The sequence below is a fragment of the Bubalus kerabau genome, chromosome X, assembly GCF_029407905.1.
Source record: "Bubalus kerabau isolate K-KA32 ecotype Philippines breed swamp buffalo chromosome X, PCC_UOA_SB_1v2, whole genome shotgun sequence".
NCBI lineage: Eukaryota > Metazoa > Chordata > Mammalia > Artiodactyla > Bovidae > Bubalus > Bubalus kerabau.
The window spans coordinates 108,442,088-108,468,960 of record NC_073647.1 but is presented as its reverse complement, the minus strand read 5'-3'; the positions used below and the strand labels follow the sequence as shown (position 1 = coordinate 108,468,960).

The following is a 26,873-nucleotide window of genomic DNA, read 5'->3' as shown; positions in this document are numbered from 1 at the left end:
ATGTGCTGTGTATGTGTGCTAAGTCACTTCAGTCGTGTCTGACTCTGTGAGACCCTATGGACTATAGCCCGTCCAGCTCCTCTGTTCATGGGATTCTCCAGGCAAGAATACTGGCCATGCCCAGCGATCCGCGTCTTATGTATCCTGCATTGGCAGGCAGGTTCTTTACCACTAGCGCCACCTGGGATTCTACAGGAAAAAGGAACTATCTTCAGGGACAGTGAGGGAAGACAGAGTTTGGGAGACCCCATCCGTTCTGCAGCCAATTTGGAATGCAAAGACCTTTCAGGTAAGGTAGTTGCACTATTTGAAAAAAATCACATCTTGCTCTTTCAATTTTAGCTACAGGTGGAATAGCTGAACCTCATAGTCCTGAATTTAGTTCCTCAGAGTCTCCCTCCCTTGTCAAAAATGGAAAGGGGGTGGATTTATTAAGGGCACACACGGGTCTGGTTTCCTTATATTTTCTGGCAATACTAGGATTAATAAGTGACCTTCAAGACGAAAGGTGCAAAGACAAGAAACAAGGGCTTCAAGGTCTCCCATTATTCCACTCCCTTTGGACTTTGGAAACCTCAGTTAAATTTATTGATTTTTTTTTAAGAGCTGAAAAAGGCTGAGGTTCTGAGGTGTACAGTACGAAAAAGAAAATGGTGGAGAGGAGAGATTAGTACAGCTCTGTGATGGGGCCCCGAGGTTGGCATTTGAAAATATTAGCCTGGCATTTTCCACGCACCCTCCTACCCTCAGGGCATCCTGCTAAACCTTGAAGGGCATTCAGAAATACCGCCCTTTAGGAGTTTTCTTCTGGGTCTCTGATACCAGATGCAACCTGAGGGATTGAAACTTTCATGGGCTCTGGAGTGAACACACCTGGGTTAAAGATCTGACTCTTCCATACATAGTTATGCCAACTTGAACAAGTCATGTCCATTCCCCTCCCTACCCCCCCCCCCCCAAGCCTCAGTTTCCTCCTCTGGAGAGTCAGGATTGCTCACGTGAGAGTGATAGAAACAATTCTGTATTGCAGTTGATACAGTGCAGGAAGCAGTTCTTAGATAAAGTCACTGCGTGGAGGTTAACCTGCTGTGAAAGCTCAAAGAAGGTAGCAGTCACTAACAACTAACTAGTGCATCTGGGAGGTGGACTGCAGGAGACGGTGAGAGCCAGCCTCAGGGGGAGGTGACCTTTTCGCATGCGCGCAATCTTGGAGCCCGGCAGAGCAGCGAGGGGGAGTGGCCAGGTTTCTGAGGGGTTGCTATGGCACCGAGGGGCCAGGGGAGGTTAACTGAACCCTTAAAACATTATTCCCTCCCCCACCCTCCGCTGCCTCGGCCGAGGGCCATTGTTCCCGGCAAAATGGTGTCAGTAATCCCCCTCTTGGACAGAGGCCTAAGTAAGGCTGAGGTGGGAGTGGGACTGGAGGTGGGAACAAAAACTACAATTCCCAGGGTACACCGCACCCGCCCGCGAGGCGCAGGGCACGTGCCCAGGCCTAGCGGTTACATGCCGTCAAAAATCCGTTTCATAGCTTCCCTTTTCCATCCCAGCTTTCGTGGTTGCCCAGCCCCCGCGCGCGCGCACTGCGGTCCTGGAGGGTAGGGGGTACATACTATGGCTATTGCCGTCGCAGCATAATCGGGAGACCGGTATTTGTAAATGTGTGCTTCGACTTCTAATCCCGAAGCCGGCAGGTATGGGTCTCGCGAGAAAAGTCGAGAGTTGGAAAAAGGGAGTTAGGGGTGGCGGGTGAAAAGATGCTGGCGAGTACCACATCTCGGCCGAGCGACCGCATTTAGAGGCATGTAGAGAACTGAGAATGGGCGGTGGGTATCTAGGAAGAAGTGTGTGCTTGGATTTTCTTTTGAAGGGAAGAGGGTAAAACAGCCGTGGAGAGCTTTTGAACACACAGGAGATGTCACGCGTGGTTCCCCACAGATTTTCTTTTTGGAAAAGAGCGAAGCCTTTCTCTTGACGAGCATCCCTCTCTCCCGCTGCGCTGAGAGTGGGAGAGGAGTGCGCACGCTCTAGTTGGGTAGCCACTCGGCACCTCGCTGCGATAGGGGCAGTTCGGAGTTGGGGCTGCTCCGTCTGCTTTCTCCGCCCCTCCCCCCTCCTTTCTTCCCCTCCCTTCCTCGCCCCCCTCCGTCCCCCTCTCTATCTGAATTCCCTGACTGGAGTACGCGTGCGCCTGCTCAGCTCCCGGGCAAGCGCGAGCTTGGGCTCGTACCCCGCTCCCTTAACCCCGCCCTCTCTTTACCTACCGGCGGTAGCTGGCCGGGTGGGCTCGCGCTGAGACGCTCGCGCGCGCACGCGCACACAACGCGGAGCGGAGCGCGAGACATCTAGGAGGGGAGTAAGAAGCATCTGAGGAGGCGACAGAGGAGGCGGTGTGTGTGTATCTGCGTGTTCTATGGTGTGGCTACTCGAGGGTCGAGCGGAGGCTTGAAAGAGGGCGAGGGAGAAGCGAAAAGAGTCTCCCTCAGCGAGAGCCTCTAATCTGGTGAGGGTCCCGAGCTGGCCGGGACGGTGGGAGTGAGGGAGGAGGCCGGGGGGCGTGTCTGGGATCCGGCTGAGAGATGAATGGGCCGGGGATGAATGGAGGGGAGGCAGCGGCGACCAAGAGTCTGTTCAGAGTAAGCGCGTTAGTGGGGGGCGGTTTGACCGAGGCAGGGTGATTGCAGTCGCCGAGACGTGTGGGACGAGGCCCGGCTCGGGTCGTTAAGAGTTGTCGGAGCTGCTTTCGGTGTGAGCCAACAGGCTGAGAGGAAAATTCGGAGGGGAAAAGTGGGGAAGGGCCGGTTTGAGGTTGAGGTACCTTTTTTTTTTTTTTTTTTGTCTTTTTCGTTGAGGAGTGACAACTTTGGGAGTTTATGGGAGACTAGGGGATGGGGGGGGGGCGGGAAGGTGAGGCGGTTACGTGAGGGGACCGGGTGACGGTTGACAAAAAACTGAGTGATCATTTAAGTGAGATTGGAGCTACTGAAAGCGAGGATCGCGTCGGGTTTTGGAAGTTGAGTTTCAGTGTATGAGGGAAAGTGAATTTAATTTAGAGATTCAGTTGATGTGTGAAGGTCGATAGGACTGTATTCGTGTGGGGAATGCTGCTGGATGGTTGTGTTAATGGGTTAGGTTCAAGGAGATTGAGAGGTGTTATTTGGGAACGGTGTGTTCTGTGACTGATCGGATGGGAAGGAGATGGTACGGTGAGGTTAGTATGAAAGTGGTGAACTGTACTGTACGAGGTTTTGTCTAGTTAAGAATGGTGAAACATTTATGTAGTGGGTTGTGGGTGAATATCCTGCACGTGTGTATCTCCCTATCTTGAGACTTGATAGATCTTGTTAAAATGAGATTGAACCCTCAAAACAGATGCAAGTGGTATGGCTATTACTTCCTAAGAGTTACTGTGGACTGAAGCAATTGTATGATAAGTAGCTGAAGCAATTGTATGATAAGTAGCCTTTAAGTTGTGGAAATCTTCTGTATAGTGATGATTACACTCAATTTGGGGAGGCATTGTTACCTGTTTTTCATCTGTAGTAAATTGTAATACCAAGAGAACTTTTAAAGAGGTCTCCATATATGACAACAAAGCAGTAGATGTCTTCTAGACAGTCTCTATCGTTTGGGTTGATGAATTTAAAAATTGTTTTAAAGTCGGCACGCCAAAGGAAAGATACCTTGCATTAAAGGATTGCTAAAATACCTATTTTGAATGCTAAAATAATTATATGTGATTTTTTTCCCATTAATCTGAATTTACCTTGTTTGAAAATTGACACTTTTTGGCGTGAGTTTAAATCACTGCAGATTACTTGGACATGCTGTTCTCTAAATTCATATCTTCTGGTAAGGATGTCTTGTGATGGTCTCATTCTATTCTGGGTCAAGATTAATAGTTTATGGGTTTCCAACTTTTCATGCTTACTTTTTACAAACTTTTAATCACATATTCATTTATCTTGGAAATATTGCAAATTTGAGAACTTTCCCATGCCCTTTTTCTTTTATTCTGCTTTGATGTTGGAAAGAGTGTAATCCTTGTTTTGGCTACCCAGAGTTTAAAAAGTTAATACTTCGTTCATATTCTCTTTGATTAAATGAATACTTAGTATACCAAGCAATAGAATAAAAGTATAAAAGTACCATGAAAGCCTGGAAATGTTGCACCAACTCTGGCAGGCAAGCTGGTCTCCCAGTTTCAAACTAGATGTTCCTGGAGTCGAAGAACATTCAAGTATTGAGGCAGGGAGTGTAAGCATGGTATATTTGGAGAATGGAATGAGATAAGGCTGGAATCTCAGGTTGAGGCTGGAGTGAAGGACTACCCTGCAGAGTTAGGCGCCTTTGACTATTTACCAAGGAGTGAATAGCTTAAGCAGATTTGTGGTGTTCATCTCTCTGGCTTTGCTTCTCATCCTGCCCCCCTCCCACCCCGAATCTGGAATTCTCTCTCTCTCCCTCCCATTAAGTTTTAATTCATTCTTTTTATACTGACCTCTGTCATTATTCATGAAAGCCTTTCCTGATCCCCCATTTTTCCTTTTCCCAGCATCCTCCATCAGGCTAGGTTAGGTGCCCCTCTTTAGTGGTCCTATCACACCTTGTACATATTTTTATTACTGTACTTCTTTTGGGAAGCAGGCAGGAAAGTTATTTTCCTTTCCTGAGAAAGAAAACAAGGCTCAGAAAAATAAGACTCACCCTAGTAAGTCAGTGATCTATCCTGGAGTTCTGACTTCTAGGCCAGTGTTGATCCCTGTATCACAAGTCTACATTCATTGATGTAATTATTCTATAGTGTTTTAGGAGTTAAATTTTTGTTATGTGGACTTTACCTTTCTTCCCTAGGGGAATTTTCTTTCATTTAGGTGTCTGTCACTTAGCCAGGAAATGATAAAGCCAGTGGTTGCGCAGAATCAAAGTAGTCAGAAGTAAAGATGAGAACTAAATTTCCAGTCCAGTAATTTACTTAAAAATAAGGGAAGGCCTAAATTTTTGTGTGTATGTTTGTGTGTGAGGGGGGAGGGGTAGTGTGTAAGAAAAATCCCTTCCTTCCTCACTCTCCCGTCTTAGTATAAGTAGACCAACTCTGTTTGCAGATATACTTGATTATGTCTCTTGGCTAAAAACCAGAATACTTTCAGAGGGGTGGATCTTTTCCATTTTTGTTTGAGATCATAAAGTTTATGGTACTTTTAGGAGATATTTGATGACTGTAAAGAACATCTATAAAGGCATTCATACAGAAATTCCCAAAGCTTCAAAGTAGAATTTGATGCCAGTTTTTAAAATTTTTATTTATTTGTTTTATTTTTTGGCTGTGCTGAGTCTTCGTTACTTTCTCACTGTAGTGAGCCGGGGCTACTCTACGTTGCAGTGCAAGGGCTTCTCATTGTGGGGCACTGGCTCTAGGTGCACTGGCTTCCGTAGTTGCAGCATGCGGGTTCGGTAGTTGTGGCACACGGGATTAGTTGCTCTGTGGCATGTGGAATCTTCCTGGACCAGGGATCAAACCTGTGTCCCCTGCCAGTGGATGGCCAGCAGATTGCCATCCACTTTGCCACCAGGGAAGTCCTGATGCCAGTTTTAATTGTTTTGGTAGAGCTTCTTATGAGATATTTGGTTTGGAAAATGTTGAGATTAACTTACTGCAAAAGTGTATCTTTATTGCCCCTTCAAGGAATATATTATTTTTTTCATGAACTTTTTAGAAAATAGAAATGAAGAAATCTTCTGTGTTTTAACCTTATAACTTTCTATTGTGATAAAATTCACATAACATAAAATTTACTGTTTTGGAGTGTACAATTCTTAATTGCATTAAATACCTTAATAATGTTGCATATATAGTTCCAAAACATTTTCATCACCCGAAAAGGAAAGCCTATGCTCATTACGTATTCACTCCCCATTCCTCTTTTCCCCCAGTCCTTGGTCACCACTAATTTCCTGTCTTTATGGATTTGTCTATTCTAGATATTTCATATAATACGTAGCCTTTTGTGTCTGGATTCTTTCACTTTGCATATTTTTGAGATTCACTCACATTGTGGCATGTATCAGTACTTCATTCTTTTTTATGGTTGAATAATATTCCATTGTGCGGATATACTACAATTTGTTTATTCAAAGTGGACATTTGGCATTTTTCTCCCTTTTGGCTTTTGTGAACAATGATGTATGAGTATTTGTGTACAAGTTTTTGTTTGAACACCTGCTTTCACTTCTTTTGGATATGTACAGGTATGGTAATTCTATGTTTAACTTGTTAAGGAACCATCAAAATGTTTTCCACCATTTACACCTCCAATGTATAAGAGTTCTAATTTTTTTATATCTTCCCCAGCATTTGTTACATTTGGATTTTGTGTTTGTGTGTGTGTGTATGTGTGTGTTTTATGGCCATCTAGTGGGTGTTTTGTGATATCTCATTGTGGTTTTGATTCCCATTTTACTAATAACTAGTGCTGTGGAGCATCTTTTCATGTGCTCTTGTCTATTTAAATTTCTTCTTTTAAGAAACGTCTAAGTCCTTGCTCATTTTTACATTTGGTTATCTTTTTATTGTTGAGTTGTAAGAGTTTTTATAAAATATATTGTCAATACTAGAGCCTGATCAGACATATGATTATAAATTCTTTCCACTTTGTGAGTTGTCTTTTTACTTGTTTATCTATTTTCCAGTTTTATTGAGATAAAATAATGATTTGACTTACAGACATCATGAAATGATTACTGTAGTAGGTTTCAGTTCAGTTCAGTCATTCAGTCGTGTCCGACTCTTTGCAACCCCGTGAACTGCAGCACGCCAGGCCTCCCTGTCCATCACCAACTCCTGGAGACCACCCAAACCCATGTCCATTGAGTCAGTGATGCCATCCAACCATCTCATCTTCTGTCTTCCCCATCTCCTCCTGCCCTCAGTCTTTTCCAGCATCAGGGTCTTTTCAAATGAGTCAACTCTTCACATCAGGTGGTGCACACCTATCATCTCATACAGATACAATGTTAAAGAAATAGAAAAAAATATTTTTTCCTTGTAATGGGAAGTCTTAGGGTTTATTCTCGTAACAACTTTCATGGAGACTTCCCTGGAGGTCCAGTGCTTAAAACTCCACGCTCTTAATGCATGGGGTATGGGGTCAATCCCTGTTTGGGGAATTAAGATCCTGCATGCCGTGTGGCATGGCCAAAAAACAAACCAAAAAATTTCATGTGTGACATACAACAGTACTAATTATTTTTTTCCATATATTATTATTCTTTTTTAAAATTTAAATTTATTTATTTTAATTGGAGGCTAATTACTTTACAATATTGTATTGGTTCTGCCACTCATCAACATGAATCCACCACGGGCGTACACGTGTTCCCCATCCTGAACCCCCCTCCCACCTCCCTCCTTATTTTTTATCATGTTAAATATTATATCCCTGGTGGTGGTGGTTTAGTCACTAAGTCATGTCCGATTCTTGCAACCCCATGGACTGGGAACCTACCAGGCTCCTCTGTCCATGGGATTCTCCAGGCAAGAATACTGGAGTGGGTTGCCATTTCCTTCTCCAGGGGATCTTCCCGACTTAGGAATCGAACCCAGGTCTCCTGCATTGCAGGCAGATTATAGCCCTAGTGCTTATTTATCTTATAACTAGAAATTTGTACTTTTTGACTGCCTTCAGCTAATTCCCCTTTCCCCTACCATCACCTCTGGTAGCCACAAATCTCATCTCTATTTCTATGAGTTTGTTTGCTTGTCTTTGAAGTATAATTGGCCTACAACACTGTGTTAGTTCCTGGTTCACAATATAGTGATTCAGTATTTCTATATATTGCAGTATGATCACCAAGATTAAGTCTAGTTCATCTGTCACCATACAAAGATAATACATAATTATCAACTATATTCCCCACACTGTACATTTCATATGTGTGACTCATTTACTTTGCAACTGGGAGTTTATACTTCTTAATCATTCTCACCTATTTCTCCCCTCCCTGCAGCCTTCTCCCCTCTGGCAAACACCTATTTGTTTTCGGTATCCGTGACTCTGTTTCTGTTATGTTTGTTCATTTGTTTTGCTTTTTTTCTCTGAATTATTTCACTTAGCATGATACCCTCTGGGTCCATCCATGTTGAAATGGCAAGATTTCATTATTTTTATGGCTGAGTAATATTCCATTGTGTGTATGTGTGGTGTGTGTATATATATATCTATATCTATCTATTTATATACATACCTCATCTACTTTATCCATTTATCTGTTGATGGGCTCTTAGGTTGCTTCCATATCTTGGCTATTATGTATGATGCCATAATGAATATAGTGGTGCATATTATATGTTAAAATCAGTGTTTTTGTTTTCTTTGGATAAATACCCAGAAATGGAATTGCTGGATCGTATGATACTTCTATTTTTAATTTTATGAGAAATCTCCATATTGTTTTCCATAGTGGCTGTACTAGTTTACAGTTCTACCAACAGTGCATGACGTTTCCCTTTTTTCCACATCCTCACCAATGCTTGTTATTTGTTTTCTTTTTGATAATAGTCATTCTGACAGGTGTGAGGTGATATCTCATATGGTTTTAATTTGTATTTCCCTGATGATTAATGATGTTGAGCATCTTTTCATGTGCCTGTATGTCTCTTTTTACTTTCTTAATAGTGTTTTTTGGTGCATAAAAGTTTTGAAATTTGATGAAGTCCAATTTATTTTTTCTGTTGTTGCTTGTGCTTTGGGTGTCATATTTAAGAAACCACTGTCAAATCCAAGATCATGAAGGTTTATATTTTCTTTGAAGAGTTTTGTAGTTTTTGGCTTTAATATTTAGGTCTTTGATCCATTTTGAGTTAATTTTTGTATCTGGTATGAGATAAGAGTTCAACTTCATTCTTTTGCATATGGATTAACTTGAAGATTTTTAAACTATAAAATACATAATAGTACTATACATCTATGTTAAAGCTATTTGTGGTGATATTTAATCACTTGGTAGTTGTGGGGAAGAACTGTTTTTAAATGCATTTTGAAGGTCATGTCTTGTATTTGAAGTGTGGGGATTCTAAAACTCTTTGTGAATCAATGAGACTTTTATGATCAGGAAACTTCAGTATGGCAAACTAGATGATCCTTATGCTGCTGGGGCTGCTGCTGCTGCTGCTAAGTCGCTTCAGTTGTGTCCGACTCTGTGTGACCCCATAGACAGCAGCCCACCAGGCTCCCCTGTCCCTGGGATTCTCCAGGCAAGAACACTGGAGTGGGTTGCCATTTCCTTCTCCAACGCATGAAAGTGAAAAGTGAAAGTGAAGGTGCTCAGTTGTGTCTGACTCTGTGTGACCCCATAGACGGCAGCCCACCAGGCTCCCCCGTCCATGGGATTTCCAGGCAAAAGTACTGGAGTGGGGTGCCATTGCCTTCTCCGATCCTTATGCTAAAGTTACATAAGGGATTATTTCCCCCTTTGTTTTGTTTTTTGTTTTTTTGGCTACACCTCATGGCTTGTGGGATCTTAGTTCCCTGTCTAGGAATTGAACCCTCACATTCATCAGTGAAAGCATGGATTTCTAACCACTGGACCACCAGGGAATTTCCCATAAGTGATTTTTTATGTAAAGAATATTATTGTGGTTTTAGAATTGTTTGTGTAGGGTGAAATCTCTACTTAAAACTGGGGAAAAAAGTAGATTTAGTTTTTAATTACCAGAAATTGATATTAGGTTTATGCTAAAAGTAATTTATGTGTGTGTGTTGTATAGCTTATGTTTGTGAGCCAACTTCTTGATGAAAACATTTAACAGTTAGTACCTTGTGGAGACTTTTTACTTGTAGCTTGGGCTACATTCATCATATATTATTGGGATAATGTAAGATTATTTGAGTTTGGTTTCTTGTAAAAATGAGAATTAAAATTTAGCACAGCACAATTCTTAAACCTCAGCCTCTAGTTAAGTATAATTAAAATAGAGACAGTAATTAGAATTTTTAAATTAGAGGATGTGTTTTAATACAAGAATGAAAAATCTGCTTAATCAGTCTTAAGATCTATAAGGTGCTAGTTCAGCTCATTATATCCACTGCTACCCAGAGAATAATTTTTGTCCTGCTGGGCAATTGTGGCATTTCCATTGAATTCGTCTTTGATGGTGTCTTTCTGGCAAGAGAAAAAGCTCTTATTGAAGATGTGTATTTCATTTGCTAAGGAATGTTTCAAATACGCTGATAACTTATTCTGAATCTGTGAGTTACAGAATATGATTTACCCAGTGTACATGTAGGTTCTACCATTCATTCAACAAATATTTATTGTGTTCCTCCTGTATGCCTGGATTGATGTGCTGAGGATGGATGAAAGGAAGCAAAGCAGGCAATGGCCCTGCTATCTTTGAGCTTACATTACAGTGGAGGGCAACATATGGTCAGCAAATATTTCAGAAAATAAATGCTAAGAAGAAAAAATTTTAAAGAGTGTTGGGGTGTTGTGGGGAGCCTCTGGCTCACATGGTTATTTTGTAAGGCTTCTTTGAGAAGGTGACTTTGAACAGAGATCCAGATGTTAAAGAGTATCCCTTCTGGTATTATTTTGTTAAATTGTTAGTTTATCCTTTCTAAAATAAAGCTTTAGTTTCTTTCTCTTAAATGCTGGGTTTTTTTTGTTTGTTTGTTTGTTTGTTTTTAGTTAACTGCTTTATTTCTAAGGGGGGAAAAAAAAGAAAACAACAGGTACATTTCTTATGAGAAGAGACAATGTTCCCGAATAGAACTGTCAGAACTGTCATTGGAGTAGAGGTCAGCCTGGATTCTGGTCTTGCCTTAGTATAATCTTTTGCAAGTCTGTATGTTTCCTTATTTGTTACTAAACAAAAGCACTACCTATTTAGCAGGGTTTCTTTGCAAATTAAATGAAACAATATACTTTGTAAATTATACAACTACATGTGAAATGCAATGTATCCTATTCATCTATTTTTGGAGTCAATTGAGACATGTTTTCTGACCAGTTTAAAGCTTTTACCAGTCCCTCCCCATCTGGTAAATTTTAGCACCAAATGTCTAAACTCATCGATTAATCAGAAGGGGTTGGGTTCTTTGAAAGTGGTAGTGTGGTAAAAATTATGTTGGATTTGAAGCTAGAAAACTTGGGTTCCAGAATTCTGCCTTTACTTACTAGCTCTGTGACAGGCAAGACACTAAACTTCTTTGAGCCTTCTTAATTTTCAGAATTCAGGCAAATACCAAGTAGCTCTCAGGGTTGTTGTTAGGAGTAATGAGTTAAATAGATGAACTTCTTTTGAAAACTGTAAAGCGAGATTTGATAAACTTTCTCCATAAAGGACCAGATAGTGAATATAGCATTTTAGGCTTTGTGGGCCATGGAATCTCTTTTGCCACCACTCAGCTCTTCTGTGTAGCAGTCATAGATATATATAAATGATGAGAGTGGCTGTGTTCATAACTGCTATTCATGAACACTGAAATGTGAATTTTGAATAATTTTCATGTCATGAAATACCATTTTTCTTTTGATGTTTTTCAACCATTTAAAAATGTAAAAATCTTTCTCAACTTACCTGCTTCACAGAAACAGGCTGGGAGGTAAGGTAGGTTTGGCCTGAGGGCTGTATATAGTTTGGTTACCACTGTTGTAAAGGATTAAACTGAATAAAGTGGTAATTAGGGATTAAGGGTAGGTGATTGGTAGATAGAGATTGTTTAAGGAAGATGGAGATGATTTAGATTCTTTTTCTAATGTGGATCCAGAAATATTTTCACATAAAATGAGCATCTTTAATTGAGGGAATGACCTTGCCAAACAAAACTGGAAGATGCAAATGAGGAAGAAGACGGTTATAAACTCCCAAGGGCTGTGATGTGGTTATCTAATGTATGTATCTGTACAGTTCAGGATTATGTATAGTGTGTACATGTGGCTCCAAATTATGTGTGGCCCTATATTGATTTGCCAGGTTGGCACTAGTGATAAAGAACCTGCCTGCCAGTGCAGAAGACGTTAAGAGATGGGGGTTCTATCCCTGGGACAGGAAGATCCCCCGGAGGAGGGCATGGCAACCCACTCCAGTATCCTTGTCTGGAGAATCCCATGGACAGAGGAGCCTGGTGTGCTAGGATTCATAGTGTCACAAAAAGTCAGACACAATTGAAGTGATTTACACACACACACACACACACAAGTGGATTTGGGAGTCATTTGCCTGGGTTTAATTTTGTCCTTGGTTTTTACTAGCTGTGTAATCTTAGGAAAGTTTAACTTAATTTTTTGAGCCTAGTTTTCTCAGTTGTAAAATGGGGATAATTTTATCTTAAGATTCTTACGATTACATGAGAAAATGCATGAAAGGACTTAGAGTGCTTAGCCCAAAGCATTCAGTAAGTGTTAACTGATAATATTTATTTGGATATAAGTTGTACATACCTAATTTGTTTTGTCCTTCCTTCAGTTATTTTAAGAAATTATAATATCTTTAACTGGTTCTTGGTACAGGTTATTGATGGACAATTCTGCTTTTATGAATTAAAATAATACAGAGGTAGATTAAAATCTTCAAGTCCTCCTTTACCCAATTTCCTGCCCTCCCAGTGGGTAATCATTATTAAGAGCTGAATATGAACTTGTACAGTCCTTTTTCTCTGTATTTACATGTATATGTATGTGCATATGCAAAGAAAATGTATTTTATGACTTATTTTTTTCCCAAAGAGTATGTGTTAAGGCTTTCATGTAAGTATATGTATGTTGACTTTGTTCTTTTTAAAGGAGACATAGTATTTCATACTACATGCTTCTTTAACCACTAGAATCAGTTTACAGCATATCCTTCCAGTCTTTTTAATATGCATTTACACATATATGAGTACATTTAGAAACATAACGTTTTGTTTGTTTTTATATATGTGTGTATATATATATATATATATAACATATGTATATATGATATATAGATGTATGTGTTGTACAACTTACTTTTCTCAACAGTATATATATATGTGTGGGAGACTTTTTATACATCTGTATAACCATTTCTCAGTTTTTAAACAGATGCATATTATTACGTAGTACATTTTTATTTCACCTTTCTTATGGATGAATATGTACATTTTATTCATTTTTTTGCTGTTACAAACAATAAAAAGCCCTTCAGTAAAAAAATCCTTGCATATACATATTTGTACACATACAGGAATATTTGTCATGTAAGTACTAAGAAGTGGAATTGTTGGATGACAAGTATGCGCTAGATATTTGGAATTTGCCATATGAAAAGGCTGTTCCAGTTTATTTGTCAACAGTGCATGGTGTGCTAAATTTCTCACACACTCAAAATGTGATAGTAACAGATAATGTAATTTTCTCTCACCTAATAGACAAAAAATGATATTGAATTGTTTGAATTTGCATCTCCCTGCTTACTAAGGAGTTTGAGCCATCCCTCTGCCATGCATGTATTGTCTATTTATGTTTCTTATTACTGATTTTTTAGTTCTTTATATATTCTGGATATTAATGCTTTGCTATGCATGTTGCAGATGTTTGCTTCCAGTCCCAGTCTGTTGCTTACCTAGTTCATGGTCAGATGGCCAAATGTATTTTTTTGTCATTGTTATTAATGGTCTTCCTATTTTTATCTTTTTAAGAAAGTCTTTCTTCAGGTTAGAAATATATTCTGCCATATTTTTTAATAGTTACATAGTTTTTTTTTATGTTTAGCTCTTTAATCTATCTGAAATTTATCTTTGTGACTGGTTTTAAGTGGGCTTTAACTTCTTCCCCCTGAATGGATAGCCGTTAGTCTGACATCATTTATTATGCTATCTATTCCTCATAAATTTGAAATCCATCTTTACCACGGAGTACCTTGCTATACATACATGTGTCTGTTTCTCTACTGATTGTTCTCCATTAGTCCAGTTGTGTATTTCTGTGATGAAAGCACATTGTTTAACTTACTATAGCTAAAAGTATTATTTGGTAAGGCAAACTCGCATTGTTCTTCAAAATTTTCTTGGCTTTCCTTGTACTCTTTTCAAATCAATTTGTCAGTTTGGGACAAAAACATCTCTTTGGGATTTCTGTTGGACTTACATTGACTTTGGAATAATCTCAGAGGAGGGTTTCTGAAGATGCTAATATTGGGTCTTTCAAACAAAGAAAGGTGTATCTTATGTACTTCAGTAAAAATTTTAGTCTTCTTTATATAGGTGTTACATATTTCTTTTTGAGTTTATTCCTAGATTAATATTTTATAGCTCTGTTGCTCTTATGAGTATGTGTGTATATACATACATACATATATATATATATATATAAAAATATATATATAGTAATTGCAGTGACCTGCCTTTCTTTCAGGACACCCTTCCTGCCCTCTCCTGGTGCCATCTTCCCCTGGAGCCCTTACCTTAGGATAGTTGTTTTTTAAATTATATTTTCTAATTGATTATTGCTGATGTGTATCAAAGGTATTGATTTATTTTTGATTTTGCATTTAATGTTTCTATTGACCTTTGTTGTTAGTTCCTATCATGTTTTTTTTAGTTGAATTTGCGTAAATTTTCTAGACAGATATTCATATAATCTGCAAGTTTTGAGTTTTGTCTCTTACTTTCCAGTATTTGTATGACATGTTTTATTTCCTTAAGTGTTAGCAGTGATAATAGCAATTCTTGGTTTATTCCTGACTCTATTGTTTATGTGAAAGAATCTGCTTAACCTCACTCATGAGATAAATGCTAATTGAAACCACACTGTGATTCCTGTTTAAAACCTTTCAGAGTGTTAAAAATCAAAATGTTTGACTGCACCTTTTTTTGTTGTTGTCAAGGCTCTGGAGTAAAAGACACTTTCACACATTGCTGGTGGGAGTTTAAATCAGTACAATGCTTGTGGCACACAGTTTGGCAGCATTATATAAAGATACACATGAATTTTGTGTACTCTTACTGATATATTAGTGTATTTCAATAAAAGGTAAATGTGCAAATTTCCTTTGAGCCAGCAATCCCACTTCAGGGAATTTACATTCACACACAATACACACATGTATATACACAGACATACATATATGTGAAATGAAATATTCAATTTTGTCTGTCATAGCAAATAATCAAATACTATTGCTATATAGATATAAAAATAAGAATGAAGGAACCTCTGTGTACTGACCAGGAAAAAAGTATTTTAAGTTATTCTGTCTATAAAAAATGCTTGATATGTACTATGCTACTTTTCATGTAGAAAAGGAGAGAGAACATATATTTGCTTATTTGCCCTAAGAAACTCTGGAGAGCTACAGAAAATCTAATGAGTGGTTATTTGTGGAGAGAGTTGGGGGGAATTGAATGGATAGGAAACAGATTTGGGAGTAAACCTGTTCATTATATACCTCTTTCTTTGATTTTTGAATCTTATGGTTATATCTTAAAATTTAAATTTAAAATGATTTCTTGAATTATTTCAGCTCTTCCAAGGACATTTTCTCTTGTTCTTTCTCTTCTGTGTTATATAGGTTTTCTTCAAATGGCTGCCCCTTGATTCTGTTTGTCGTAAATAACGAACTAGTAGAAGGGCTGACTGGGAGTTCTGTGTTTCTAGGCAGGGATGTCAACTGGTTTCGGGGGGAGTGTGTGGGCAGCTGGCTTTTACACTTGGAGGGCCCAAATGCCAGAGGGCAGAGGGCTTTGTACTCGGGTGCCCTTATTCTTCCTTGCTGTTGTTCATTCTTGCTAGTTTGTTGAATTTGGTATTGTGTATGCAGGAATTTATTTTGGGGGGAGAGTTCATCAACTGTCATAATTCAGAGCTTCAGTTAATCCATGTATTTAGCCTGTTCTCATTTTAGCCCTCTTTAGGATCAGTCTTCTTTGAGTGTGGAACCCCTCTGGGGTTTTGCCCTGTAAGTCTGCTTCCTCCTGGGTTGGAACCCTTTCTATTTCATATTTTAGGTTGTAGCATTCCTTTGATTTGTATTATCAGCCAGTTCTTTCTTGTCTGCTTTCTGTCATAAATTGTTGAAATCTTGTATTTGCTATGCCATTTTCCATTCCTGTCCTTAACTTGTAATTTTACTTCTGTACTCTTACCATCACTTTTTCAGAGTCTTGGAAAGTACAAGAGATATAGGTGTTCAGTTCATTGTCTTGAACTAGAAGTCAACAGCGGTATATTTTAAGATTGTAAAACTATAGGCTCCTTGAGGACAAAGACTGACTTTTGTTCTTTTAGCCACAGAACCTAACCCGGTGCTTGGCACTTAGAGTGTTTATTGGTATGAACACACGTGTATGAGAGAGACAATTGTTCTTGGAAAATTTTATTATATAATTCTCATTCCTTATTTAAAAAAATATATTTGTTAATTGATTTGGCTGTGTTGGGACTTAGTTGCGGCATGCAGGATCTTTGTAGCCTCATGCAGGATCTTTTCGTTGCTGTGCACAGACTCTCCAGTTGTGGCACATTGGATTAGTAGTTGTGGTGTGCAGACTTAATTGCTCTGCAACATGTGGAATCTTAGTTCCCCAACCAGGGATCAAACCCAAGTCCCCTGTATTACAAAGAGGACATGTAACCACTGGACCACCAGGGAAGCCACATTTCTGGCTATTTACAGATTCAGTGTTACAGTTGCTGGTTCCAAAATTTGAAGAAATTACTGAGTCACTGTTTGACTAAATACTGATTGTATGCTGGATTTCCCATGGATACAACCATGATATGCTTACGGGGGGAAATTATCTTGAGCTTTTAACTGAAATGCTCCAAGCTTGTATATCAAATATATTGAAGGATTAGATACAGGACACAGATTTGTGAGATTTTCCCTATAGAGGCTTTCTCTATAGAAGTGCTTTTGTGATTGTCTTTATGCATATTCCTAGGGCTTAAATCAATATGTTATCATTATATGAAGGAAAAAATGGTCACATGTAGGTTATGATACATAGCTGTTGTACTCGGTAAATAAATTTCAGGTTTGAGGCCTGATTTTCAATCCCTTGTCACTGAGCTATGTTTCTGCACTGCTGAGTGTGGAAGAGATATTATCCTGATCGTATCCCTTTAGCAATGCCACCATGGTTTCTTACTGGAAAGGTTTAAAAGAACGTATTATATACTTTTCAGCCTTACTAAATAGTCTTCTGAAAAATCATTTTATGTTTTCTTGAGTATTGTTGAGTTGTGCTTTAGTATAGTGCTGTGCCCCTAGGGGTTAGTTAAGAGGTAGGAAATAAAAGCTTCCATTTATTTATTTATTTATTTATTTTTTATATTGTGCTGGGCACCGTGTTAAGTACTTTACATGTATATTTCCATTTTATTTTCATGATAGTCCTGTGAGATTTTACAAATGAAATAAAAAATGAACAAGGTTAAGTAATTTGCCCCAAGTCTCTGAGGAGTGAGAGGCAGAACCATGATTGATTCCAGATTTCTCCCACTCCGAAGCCTGAGTTCTGAAACTCTTTTTTATGGTTACGTAGCTATTGGGTGGAGAAGGCGATGGCACCCCACTCCAGTACTCTTGCCCGGAAAATCCCATGGACAGAGGATCCTGGTGGACTGCAGTCTATGGGGTCGCGAAGAGTCGGACACGACTGAGCGACTTCACTTTCACTTTTCTCTCTCATGCATTGGAGAAGGAAATGGCAACCCACTCCAGTGTTCTTGCCTGGAGAATCCCAGGGACGGTGGAGCCTGGTGGGCTGCTGTCTATGGGGTCGCACAGAGTCGGACACGACTGAAGTGACTTAGCAGCAGCAGCTATTGGATACATGATAAAAAGGCCACTGATACACACTGCTTAGTGAAGTTCTTTACCTGTTTTTTAAAAGTTTGTTTTTCTTATTCATTGTTTACCCTTAGGCCACCAGCTATTACATTTTATTGTTATCAGGTCTTTTCCCTTCAGACCAATGATTCTTAACCCAAGAGGCCAGGCAGAAGATGAGAGTGGTTAGAATGGGGTGGTGGGGGGTGGTGGGGGAGGTAGAGAGTATAGTTTTAAAAAGGTATATTTGATATTATGATGGCTTTGATTTTAGTCACAATATTGAAGATTCTTAAAGGACATATTTTATTGAGATATAATTTATATATCATAAAATTCACCAGTATAAGTGTCAGTGGCTTTTAGCAAATTTATCCAGTTGTATAACCTTGATTGCAATCTAATTTTAGAACATCTTCATCACCCCCGAAAGTTTTCTTGTGCTAGTTTGCAGTCAGTCCAGTTCCTATGCCCCAGCCTAAGGCAGCAAGTAATCTATTTCCTGTCTCTATAGATTTGCATTTTCTAGACAATACATATAAATAAATGTAACCATGCAGTATGTGGTCTTCCCTCTGGCTTCATTCACCTAGCATAATATTATCAAGGTTCATCCTTACTGTTGCATGTATCAATACCTCCTTTCTTTTTATTGCCAAATAATATTGCATTGCATGAATATAACACATTTTTGTTTATCCAGCTGTTGTTAGACATTTAAATTGTTTCCACCTTTCAGCTATTGTGAGTAGTGCTGCTGTGAACACTTATGTATAAGTTTTTATGTGGACATAAGTTTTCCTTTCTCTTGGGTAGACAGTATTCATATAGTAACTCCATGTTTAACTTGTTGAAGAACTGCCAGACTCTGTTCCATTTTACATTCCCACCAGCAGTGTATTAGGGGTCTATTTTCTCTATATCCTTAGCAACACTTGTAACTGTCTTGTCTTTTTTATTGTAATCATCATGGTATGGAATAGTATTTGATTGTGATTTTTATTTGTATTTCTCTAATGAGTGGTCCACCTTCTCAGTTTTCTTTTATCACTTGTATTTCTTTTATCACTTGTACCTAGGTACAGTATGATTTCATAATTTTATTGCATAACTCAGAGTCCCTAGAATTTAATGTTTTCTTCTGAGAGTTTTGTAGTTTTAGCTCTTAAATTTAAGTCCATGTTCCACTTTGAGTTCATTTCTTGTATGGTGTGAGATAAGAGTCCAACTTCATTCTTTTGTATGTGGATATCCAGTTGTCCCAATACATTTTTTGAAAGACTCTTCTTTTCCCATTGAATTGTCTTGACCTCTCCATTGAAAAGCAGTTGATCAGACTCTCAATTCTATTCTACTGATCTATATACACTTATTCTGTTCATTTCTAATTTAATTATTTTGTGGTAGGAGAGTATACTTTGGTTTCAGTTCTTTTAAATTTTTTGAGATTTATTGCATAGTACATGATCTGGAGATTTTTCCATGTGTACTTGAAAAGAATGTGTATTTTGTTTTTGCTGGGTGGAGTGTTCTATAGATGGTAGTTAGTTCAAGTTGATTGATAGTATTGGTCAAGTTTTCCAGATTCTTGCTTATTTTATGTCTAGTTTATCTCCCCAGTAGTGAGAATAGGGTATTAAAATCTCCTACTATTACTACTGAATTATTTCTCTCTTTGGTTTTGTCAGTTTTTATTTAATATATTTTGGGCTTCTGTTGTTAGATGTGTATATGTTTATAATTGTTACATTGTCCCGATGAATTAATCTTTCCATGCTTATAAAGTGTTCTTTGTTTTTAGTAATATTTTTTGTCTTAGGGGTTGGTTTTTAAGACTAAAGGAACACTCATTTCCTCATCTCTCTTCTTTGCTGCTTCTTATTCCATGGTTTGGGAAACCAGGTGACCAGACATTATAACTATAGTTATTATACCAGGGCAGCACTACTTGCCCCTCTATTTTTATATTAGGGTTCTGAGTGAGATTTCATATTTTTTTAAAAAAAGAGGTTCTGCCATTAAAAAATCTTGAAGGCTTTTCCAACTTAAATTCTTTAATTTTTTTTTTTAACCTGTTTTTGTCTGCTTAGCAGCAGCAGCAGCAGCAGTCCTTTTGTCTTACTTATGGATCTTTGCTTTTGAGGTTTCTGAATAAGTTACCTTTAGTTAGGTGAAGTGGATAGAGTTAGTCTTAAGAATGTCCAATCTGAAATGTTAACATTTGGGGATGTGAGTGAAGGGTATACTAGATTCTTTGTATATTCTTGCACGTCTTTTTCCAAGTCTAAAAATAAGTTAAAAATATCTCTACCTAAATGAGGCATTGTTAGTTACCTTTTCCCACTTGCAGGTAATACTAGTCTTACTGACTTTCAAAATCTATTGATTTCACAGTGTATCCTCATGTAGCACATCATGAGCTATTAGTTTCTTAGCTCTGTCCTAGTTGTGTCATCTGATAGGCAAATTTCTAGGAGTTAGCATAGACTCTTCCTGTTCCTTCACAATCATATTCATTCAGATAGTAAATCTTGTATTTAGTACTTCGTCAATATATCTTGCCTCTTGACACTATTTTCACTCAAACCTCAGCAACTCTTCCTTGGATTATTACAGTAGCTCTCTAACTGATCTTGTTTTTCATTGTATATCGTAGAAATCCTTGGTGACTATCTGTCTCTTTGTCCTCATCTTCCTGCTTCTAGTATTGCTGTGCTTTGTCGTTCAGTCATGTCCAACTCTTTGTGACCCCATGGAGTGTAGCCTGCCAGGCTCCTTTGTCCATGGGGATTCTCCAGGCAAGAATACTGGAGTGGATTGCCATGCCCTCTTCCAGGGGATCTTCCCAACCCAGGGATTGAACCCAGGTCTCCCGCATTGCAGATGGATTCTTTACTGTCTGAGCCACCAGGTCTAGTATTGCTAGTGAATTGTTTATATACTTGTTCTGCTATTTCATGAATTTGCTTGTCATCTTCTCTCTGCTTGGATGAGCTAATTTTCTTTCTTTGAGACTCAGTTCAGGCATCTTTTCCAGGAAGCGTACTTAACCTGGACTCCCAAGAGTCCAACTTCATTCTTGTGTATGTAGACATCCAGTTGTCCTAGCACCATTTGTTGAACAGAGTTTTTTCCCCATTGAATTGTCTTGGCACCCTTGTTGGAAATCAGTCGACCACAAATATTTGTGTTTATTTCTGGACTCTATTTTTATTCCACCTATCTATCCATCTATCCTTATGCTGGTACCACACTGTCTTAATACTGTAGCTTTATAGTAGGTTTTAAAATTGGAAAGGTTGAGTCCACTAGCTCTGTTCTTTTTCAGGTTTGCTTGAACTTAGCTATTCTGGGACCCTTGAAGTTTTATATGAATTTTAGGATCAGCTTGTTAAAGAAACCAACTGGAATTTTGATAGGAATTATGTTGACTGTATAGAACAGTTTAGGATATTTCACCCAATTTTGTTTGTTTTAGTTTAGAGTTGTTTTTCTTCAGTTTTTCAGATTTGTTATTGTATATTTTTGGTTTAACATGACAAATTCTGCCTTCTAGATTATATAATATCATAACAGATATACATGCTTAACTTTGTGATGTATGTTTGTGGAGAGAAGGAAAGAATTTTCTTATTGGTTTGACCATTCATTTGAAAAACCTTTTAAACAGTTTTCCCTTATATGTTTCACATATTTCCACATGTTCTTTGTGGAAAATGTTAGAAAATACAGAAAAGCAGAAAGAAAAAAAGTCCATAATTCCACCATTCAGAATTAACATCATGTGTATGTGTAACGAAAGTTTGTTGTATATATTTCTTTTTTCATTTAACCATATGACATATGGGGAATGTCTTTCCATCTCGCTACTACAGTGTTTTTAAAATGCTGTATCCTATCTCATTTTGAAATACTTAATTAAACCCCTATTATGCTTATATTTAGTTATAGTTTTGCCAAATTATAAGTGCTGTAATGAATGTCTTTACAGTTAAATCTTTGCACAGATTCTTGACTATTTTCTATGACAAGTTCCTATGAATGGAATTGCTGGTTCAAGAGGATACATATTTTAAGTCTTTCTTGCCATTTTTAAATAGTATGTGTTAGTATTTGATAGTAGTTAAAATCTTCCTACTGAAATATGAAGGCAAGCTCAATAAACAAGTATAATATTTGCATTATTCAAAACTACTATTGGATGTTCATGGTAGCATTATTCACAATAGTTAAAAGGTGGAAACAATCCACTGACTAGAAGAATGGATAAACAAAATGTGTTATATACACATAATGGACTATTATTATTCAACCTTAAAAAAGAATGAAATTCTGATACATGCTATATTTTATATATTTATATATATCTCTCTCTCTCAATGAAACTTGAGAATATTATGCCAAATGAAATATGCCATACACAAAAGGACAAATATTGTATGAGTCCTTACATGAAGTACCTAGAATAAACAAATTCACAAGGACCTAAAATAGAATAGAGACTACCAGGGTCTGGGGTGATGAGGAATTATTGTTTTAATAGATTTCAGTTTGGAAGGATGGAAGAGTTTTGGAAATGGATAGTAGTGATGACTACACAGCATTGTCAGAGTATTTAATGCCACTGAATTGTACACTTAACAATGATTAAATTTTGCCACAATAAAAAAAATCTATGGATTAGTTCCAGAATTTTAGAAAAAACCACCTACTGAGAAATTATGTGCTGTTTTTGCTTATTGTGTGTATTATGTGTGTGCATGTTTAGCCGTGTCCGACTCTTTGTGACTGCATGACTGTAGCCTGCCAGGCTGCTCTGTCCATGGAATTCTCCAGGCAAGAATGCTGGAGTGTTGCCATTTCCCTTCTCTAGGAGGTCTTCCCAACCCAGGGATTGAACCATGGTCTCCTGCATTGCAGGCAGATTTCTTTGCCATCTGAGCCACCAGAGAAGCCTATTTTGTGTATTACCTTGTAGCTAAGCAAATTCAAGGTTTGGATACTTGCTTTAAATATGATAGATTCATAGAAGGGGCTGAGAACTTGGTTTATAAACAATGTTCATACAGTATGAAGACTTGTTGAGCTGTATGCCAAGTAGTCTGCTAGGCACTGAAGACTGCAATGGTAAACAAGATAAGACATAGTCCCTGGAGCCTGCTGGTTGCTAAGATTGGACAGAAAAAGAACAAACTTCTTATTAAGAAAAAAGGGATTAAACAGTCAGGTGACTTTTCTCCTTAATGATTTCCTTTGTGGGGTGATTTTAATATATCCTTTTTCCCCCCCCTTCAGGTTGCTATGGAAACATATGACCATATAAAAGGAAGTCCATCCTGATAATTCTGATACCTGAGATGCAACTGAACTGAAGAGTGGGACAGGAAAAAGTTTAGTGCCAACCTTAATTACAATGGCTACTGATTCAGGGGAGCCAGCTAGCACAGAAGATTCTGAGAAACCTGATGGAGTTTCATTAGAAAACAGAGTTCCTCAGGTTGCAGCAACTTTGACAGTGGAAGCTAGACTAAAGGAGAAAAGCAATACCTTCTCTGCTTCTGGAGAAACTATAGAAAAGAAAAGATTCTTTCGAAAGAGTGTTGAGATGACAGAAGATGACAAAGTTGCTGAATCTTCCTCCAAAGATGAGAGAAGAAAGACTGCAACAAATATTCCAAGAGTAGAAAAGCTTCCTACAAATGTGCTAAGAGGAGGACAAGAAGTTAAATATGAGCAATGTTCAAAGGGAACATCAGAATCCTCAAAAGATTATTTCAAGGAGAAAAATGAAAAGGAGATGGAAGAAGAAGCAGAAATGAAGGCTGTAGCTACTTCTCCTAGTGGCAGGTTCCTGAAATTTGACATAGAACTGGGAAGAGGAGCATTTAAAACAGTATATAAAGGACTCGACACTGAAACATGGGTTGAGGTTGCTTGGTGTGAGCTGCAGGTGGGTATATAATCTTCTTGGTTTTAATAAATTCCAGTTTCAGCTGGCCTGGACTTCTGAGTGATCCAGGATTAAAATGTATCATGGATTAAAATAAAATGAAGGACTTGTCCCCACATCCCTGAAGTTATGCTCCTTTCTTAAATCCTTTTAGGAGCTCATGCCAAACTTTTTTTTCCCTATTGTTTTCCTCTCTGTTTTAAAGGTGGGAAAGTCTGTTCTGGCTTTCTTTGGGGAAATGATTCTGATTTATTAACCTTAGGAAATTCTCAAAACTCTTAATGTCTCATTTTGAAAGCTTTTAGTAAATGTATGCCTTATGAGTTGATATGTTAGGGATATATTCAGTATGATATTTTCCATTTCTCTGTCAATAGACTTTTGGGGGTTCATGTGCTGTTTTTCAGAACAGGAAATGCTTTCCTTGCTTCTTTGAAGGCTTCTAGTTGTATAAATTCCTCTCCATGCCTTTGAGTTTGCCTCAGAGAGGATCTTTGGATGAAATTAATCGCCAGAATCTACTGGGATTAGTCAACTGGAATGTTGTTTAGAAAGGAGAAGTGAAAGCATCAGAAGAATAGTTGAATTATCTAGATATTTGGTTCCATGGTAAATGTCTATATGGTACTTTTAACTAATGTAGGAGTAAATGGAGACAGAACATCTTAGAAAAGGTTATAATAGGAATAGTTTCAGACAGATGTAGATCAAACATAAGGAAAACCTTTGTGACCTCAGTCAGCTCATGGGAAATGATCAATGTTCACAAGAGACGCTTAAAATTAAGATTAAATAAAGCTGGTTGCTAAATACAGGTTTTTGTTGTTCATATTCCAGTGGTTGCTGCGTGTGGTGTATAGGTATGTTACATGATTTCACCCATTCTGAATTTGCTGTAGTTTGCCGTTTAAATAGGTTGAAATTTAATCTTGATCCTTTCATTTCTAGGAATCTTTTTGTTGACAAAATTTACTGTGTTTAAGAGTCACTGTTTGCTTTGTATGCAGATTTAGGAGCCTATCATCAGAGATTCAGATTCTGTAAGTCTGGGGTGGGATGCAAGACTACAGTTTTAACAAGCTTTTGAAGTGCTTTGAATATAGGAAGTCCCTTGATGACTGTTTGGAGTCAAGCCATTAGAGTAGTTCTTGAAAGATGTGTGCATGTGCTATGTGGGGTTTACTTGATTTTCTTCTCACCCCTTTTTACCCTTTAAGAATTTTATTATAAAGTCTGTGTCATAGTAGGAATATTAGATCCTTCAAGTAAACAAACATTAAGATCACCTGAAATTATAATTCTTTGAGAATGCTTTAACCATTTTAGTATATATCTTTATGGACTCTTTCTTTTGAATAAATGTATATATGATTGTATGCACCCCCATGGAACCATACTATAAGGTTTGGACAAAACTTTGTTTTTAAACTTAATCATGAACATCTTTTCATTACTGGTAGTTGTGCATTTATATCATTATCTTTGATATATGCCTTTATAAGATATTTAATCAGTCCTCTATTGTTGGACTTCTAGATTTTCTCCAGTATTTTACTATTATAAACATGGTCGTGATAAATATTTTTGCATATATGTGTGTGTGTGTGTATAAAGTTATGTAAATTTTAATTTAATCTCTGCATTGTGATTTCAGTAACACTCATCTTTTTGGGGGGTAGAGACCTACAAAATGTAAAATACTTATTGTCTGGTCCTTTGTTGTTGTTATTGTTGTTTGCTTTTTTCTTCCAATTTTATTGGGATATAATTGACATACAACATTGTGTAAGTTTAAAGTGTACAGCATAATGATTTGACTAAGATACATCATGAAATGAGTATGGCAGTAAGTTTAGTGAACATCATCTCAGATACAAAATTAAATAGAAAAATTTTTTTCCTTGTGATGAGAACTCCTAGGATTTACTCCCTTAACCATTTCTATAGATAACATACAGTAGTGTTAATTATCTTTATCATGTTGTACATTATGTTTCTAGTACTTATTTATCTTATAAATGGAAGTTTGTATCTTTTGATTGGAGTAACACTCATCTTTTAGTGTTATTCTGTTTGTAAATGGGGGAGATGATTTCCATTCACTTGGTAGTAGGTCACATAGTAAAGATATGTGAAATATTTTGCAAGTTGTATACTCTAGCTATGCTAAAGAATGTTTCTGTAAAACTTGAAAATATTTCAGTAATAAGAACTGCATATGGGAATACCTTTTATTATTCACATGTGGAAAGACTGAAAGATCCTATAAGGTCTTACTACTCCAGGTGTACTCTCTGGACCAGCAGCATGGACATCACCTGGTAACTTAGAGCTGCAGGTCCCCAGGACTCACCCCAGACCTATTGAATCAGAATCTACCTCTTAGTAACATCTGCAGGTGATTTTTATGCACAGTAGAGCTTGAAAAGCCCTGAAATAAGGGATCAATTCCAAGAGCCAGCTGAATCACAGGAGGAATTCCCTTAATACACCAACATTAGCTTTATATAATATTATATCATATATACTGATTCATGGGAGAAGGCAATGGCACCCCACTCCAGTACTCTTGCCTGGAAAATCCCATGGATGGAAGGGCCTGGTGGGCTGCAGTCCATGGGGTCGCTAGGAGTCAGACACGACTGAGCGACTTCACTTTATTTTTTCACTTTCATGCATTGGAGAAGGAAATGGCAACCCACTCCAGTGTTCTTGCCTGGAGAATCCCAGGGACGGGGGAGCCTGGTGGGCTGCCGTCTGTGGGGTCGCACAGAGTTGGACACGACTGAAGCAACTTAACAGCAGCAGCAGCAGCAGCAGCATACTGATTCATGGCATCCACTGCGGACTTTCTAAATCAGAATCTTCAGGAGATAAGGCTCAGGAACTTACTTTTATTATTTATTTATGTTTTAAATGCAGTTTTATTATTATTACTTTTTGTTCATGCTGTGCAGCTTGAGGGATCTTAGTTCCCTAACCAGGGATCAAACCTGTGGCCCCTGCTGTGGAAGCGTGGAGTCCTAACCACTGGACCACCAGGGAATTTCCCCCAGGAACTTAGTTTTAAAAGTTCTCTGGGTAATTGGATATATAGCCAGATTTGGGGATCTGTCATGGGGAGCAAAT

The 26,873-nt window shown here is 38.1% G+C and overlaps 1 protein-coding gene across 8 annotated transcripts in view; it reads left to right on the top strand.

The window, feature by feature from the left end:
• Positions 1–1,190: 1,190 nt before the first annotated feature.
• The window catches only part of WNK3 (WNK lysine deficient protein kinase 3), a 192,655-nt gene continuing 166,972 nt past the window's right edge, over positions 1,191–26,873 (top strand). For 3 of the 8 annotated variants that reach the window (XM_055562879.1, XM_055562874.1, XM_055562880.1), the window contains exons 1-2: positions 2,257–2,503; positions 23,090–23,744. In XM_055562879.1, the coding sequence (XP_055418854.1) occupies positions 23,208–23,744 (537 nt within the window). In that variant the 5' untranslated portion in view covers positions 2,257–2,503; positions 23,090–23,207. The other 5 variants (XM_055562877.1, XM_055562875.1, XM_055562878.1 and 2 more) reach the window with 5 other exon arrangements.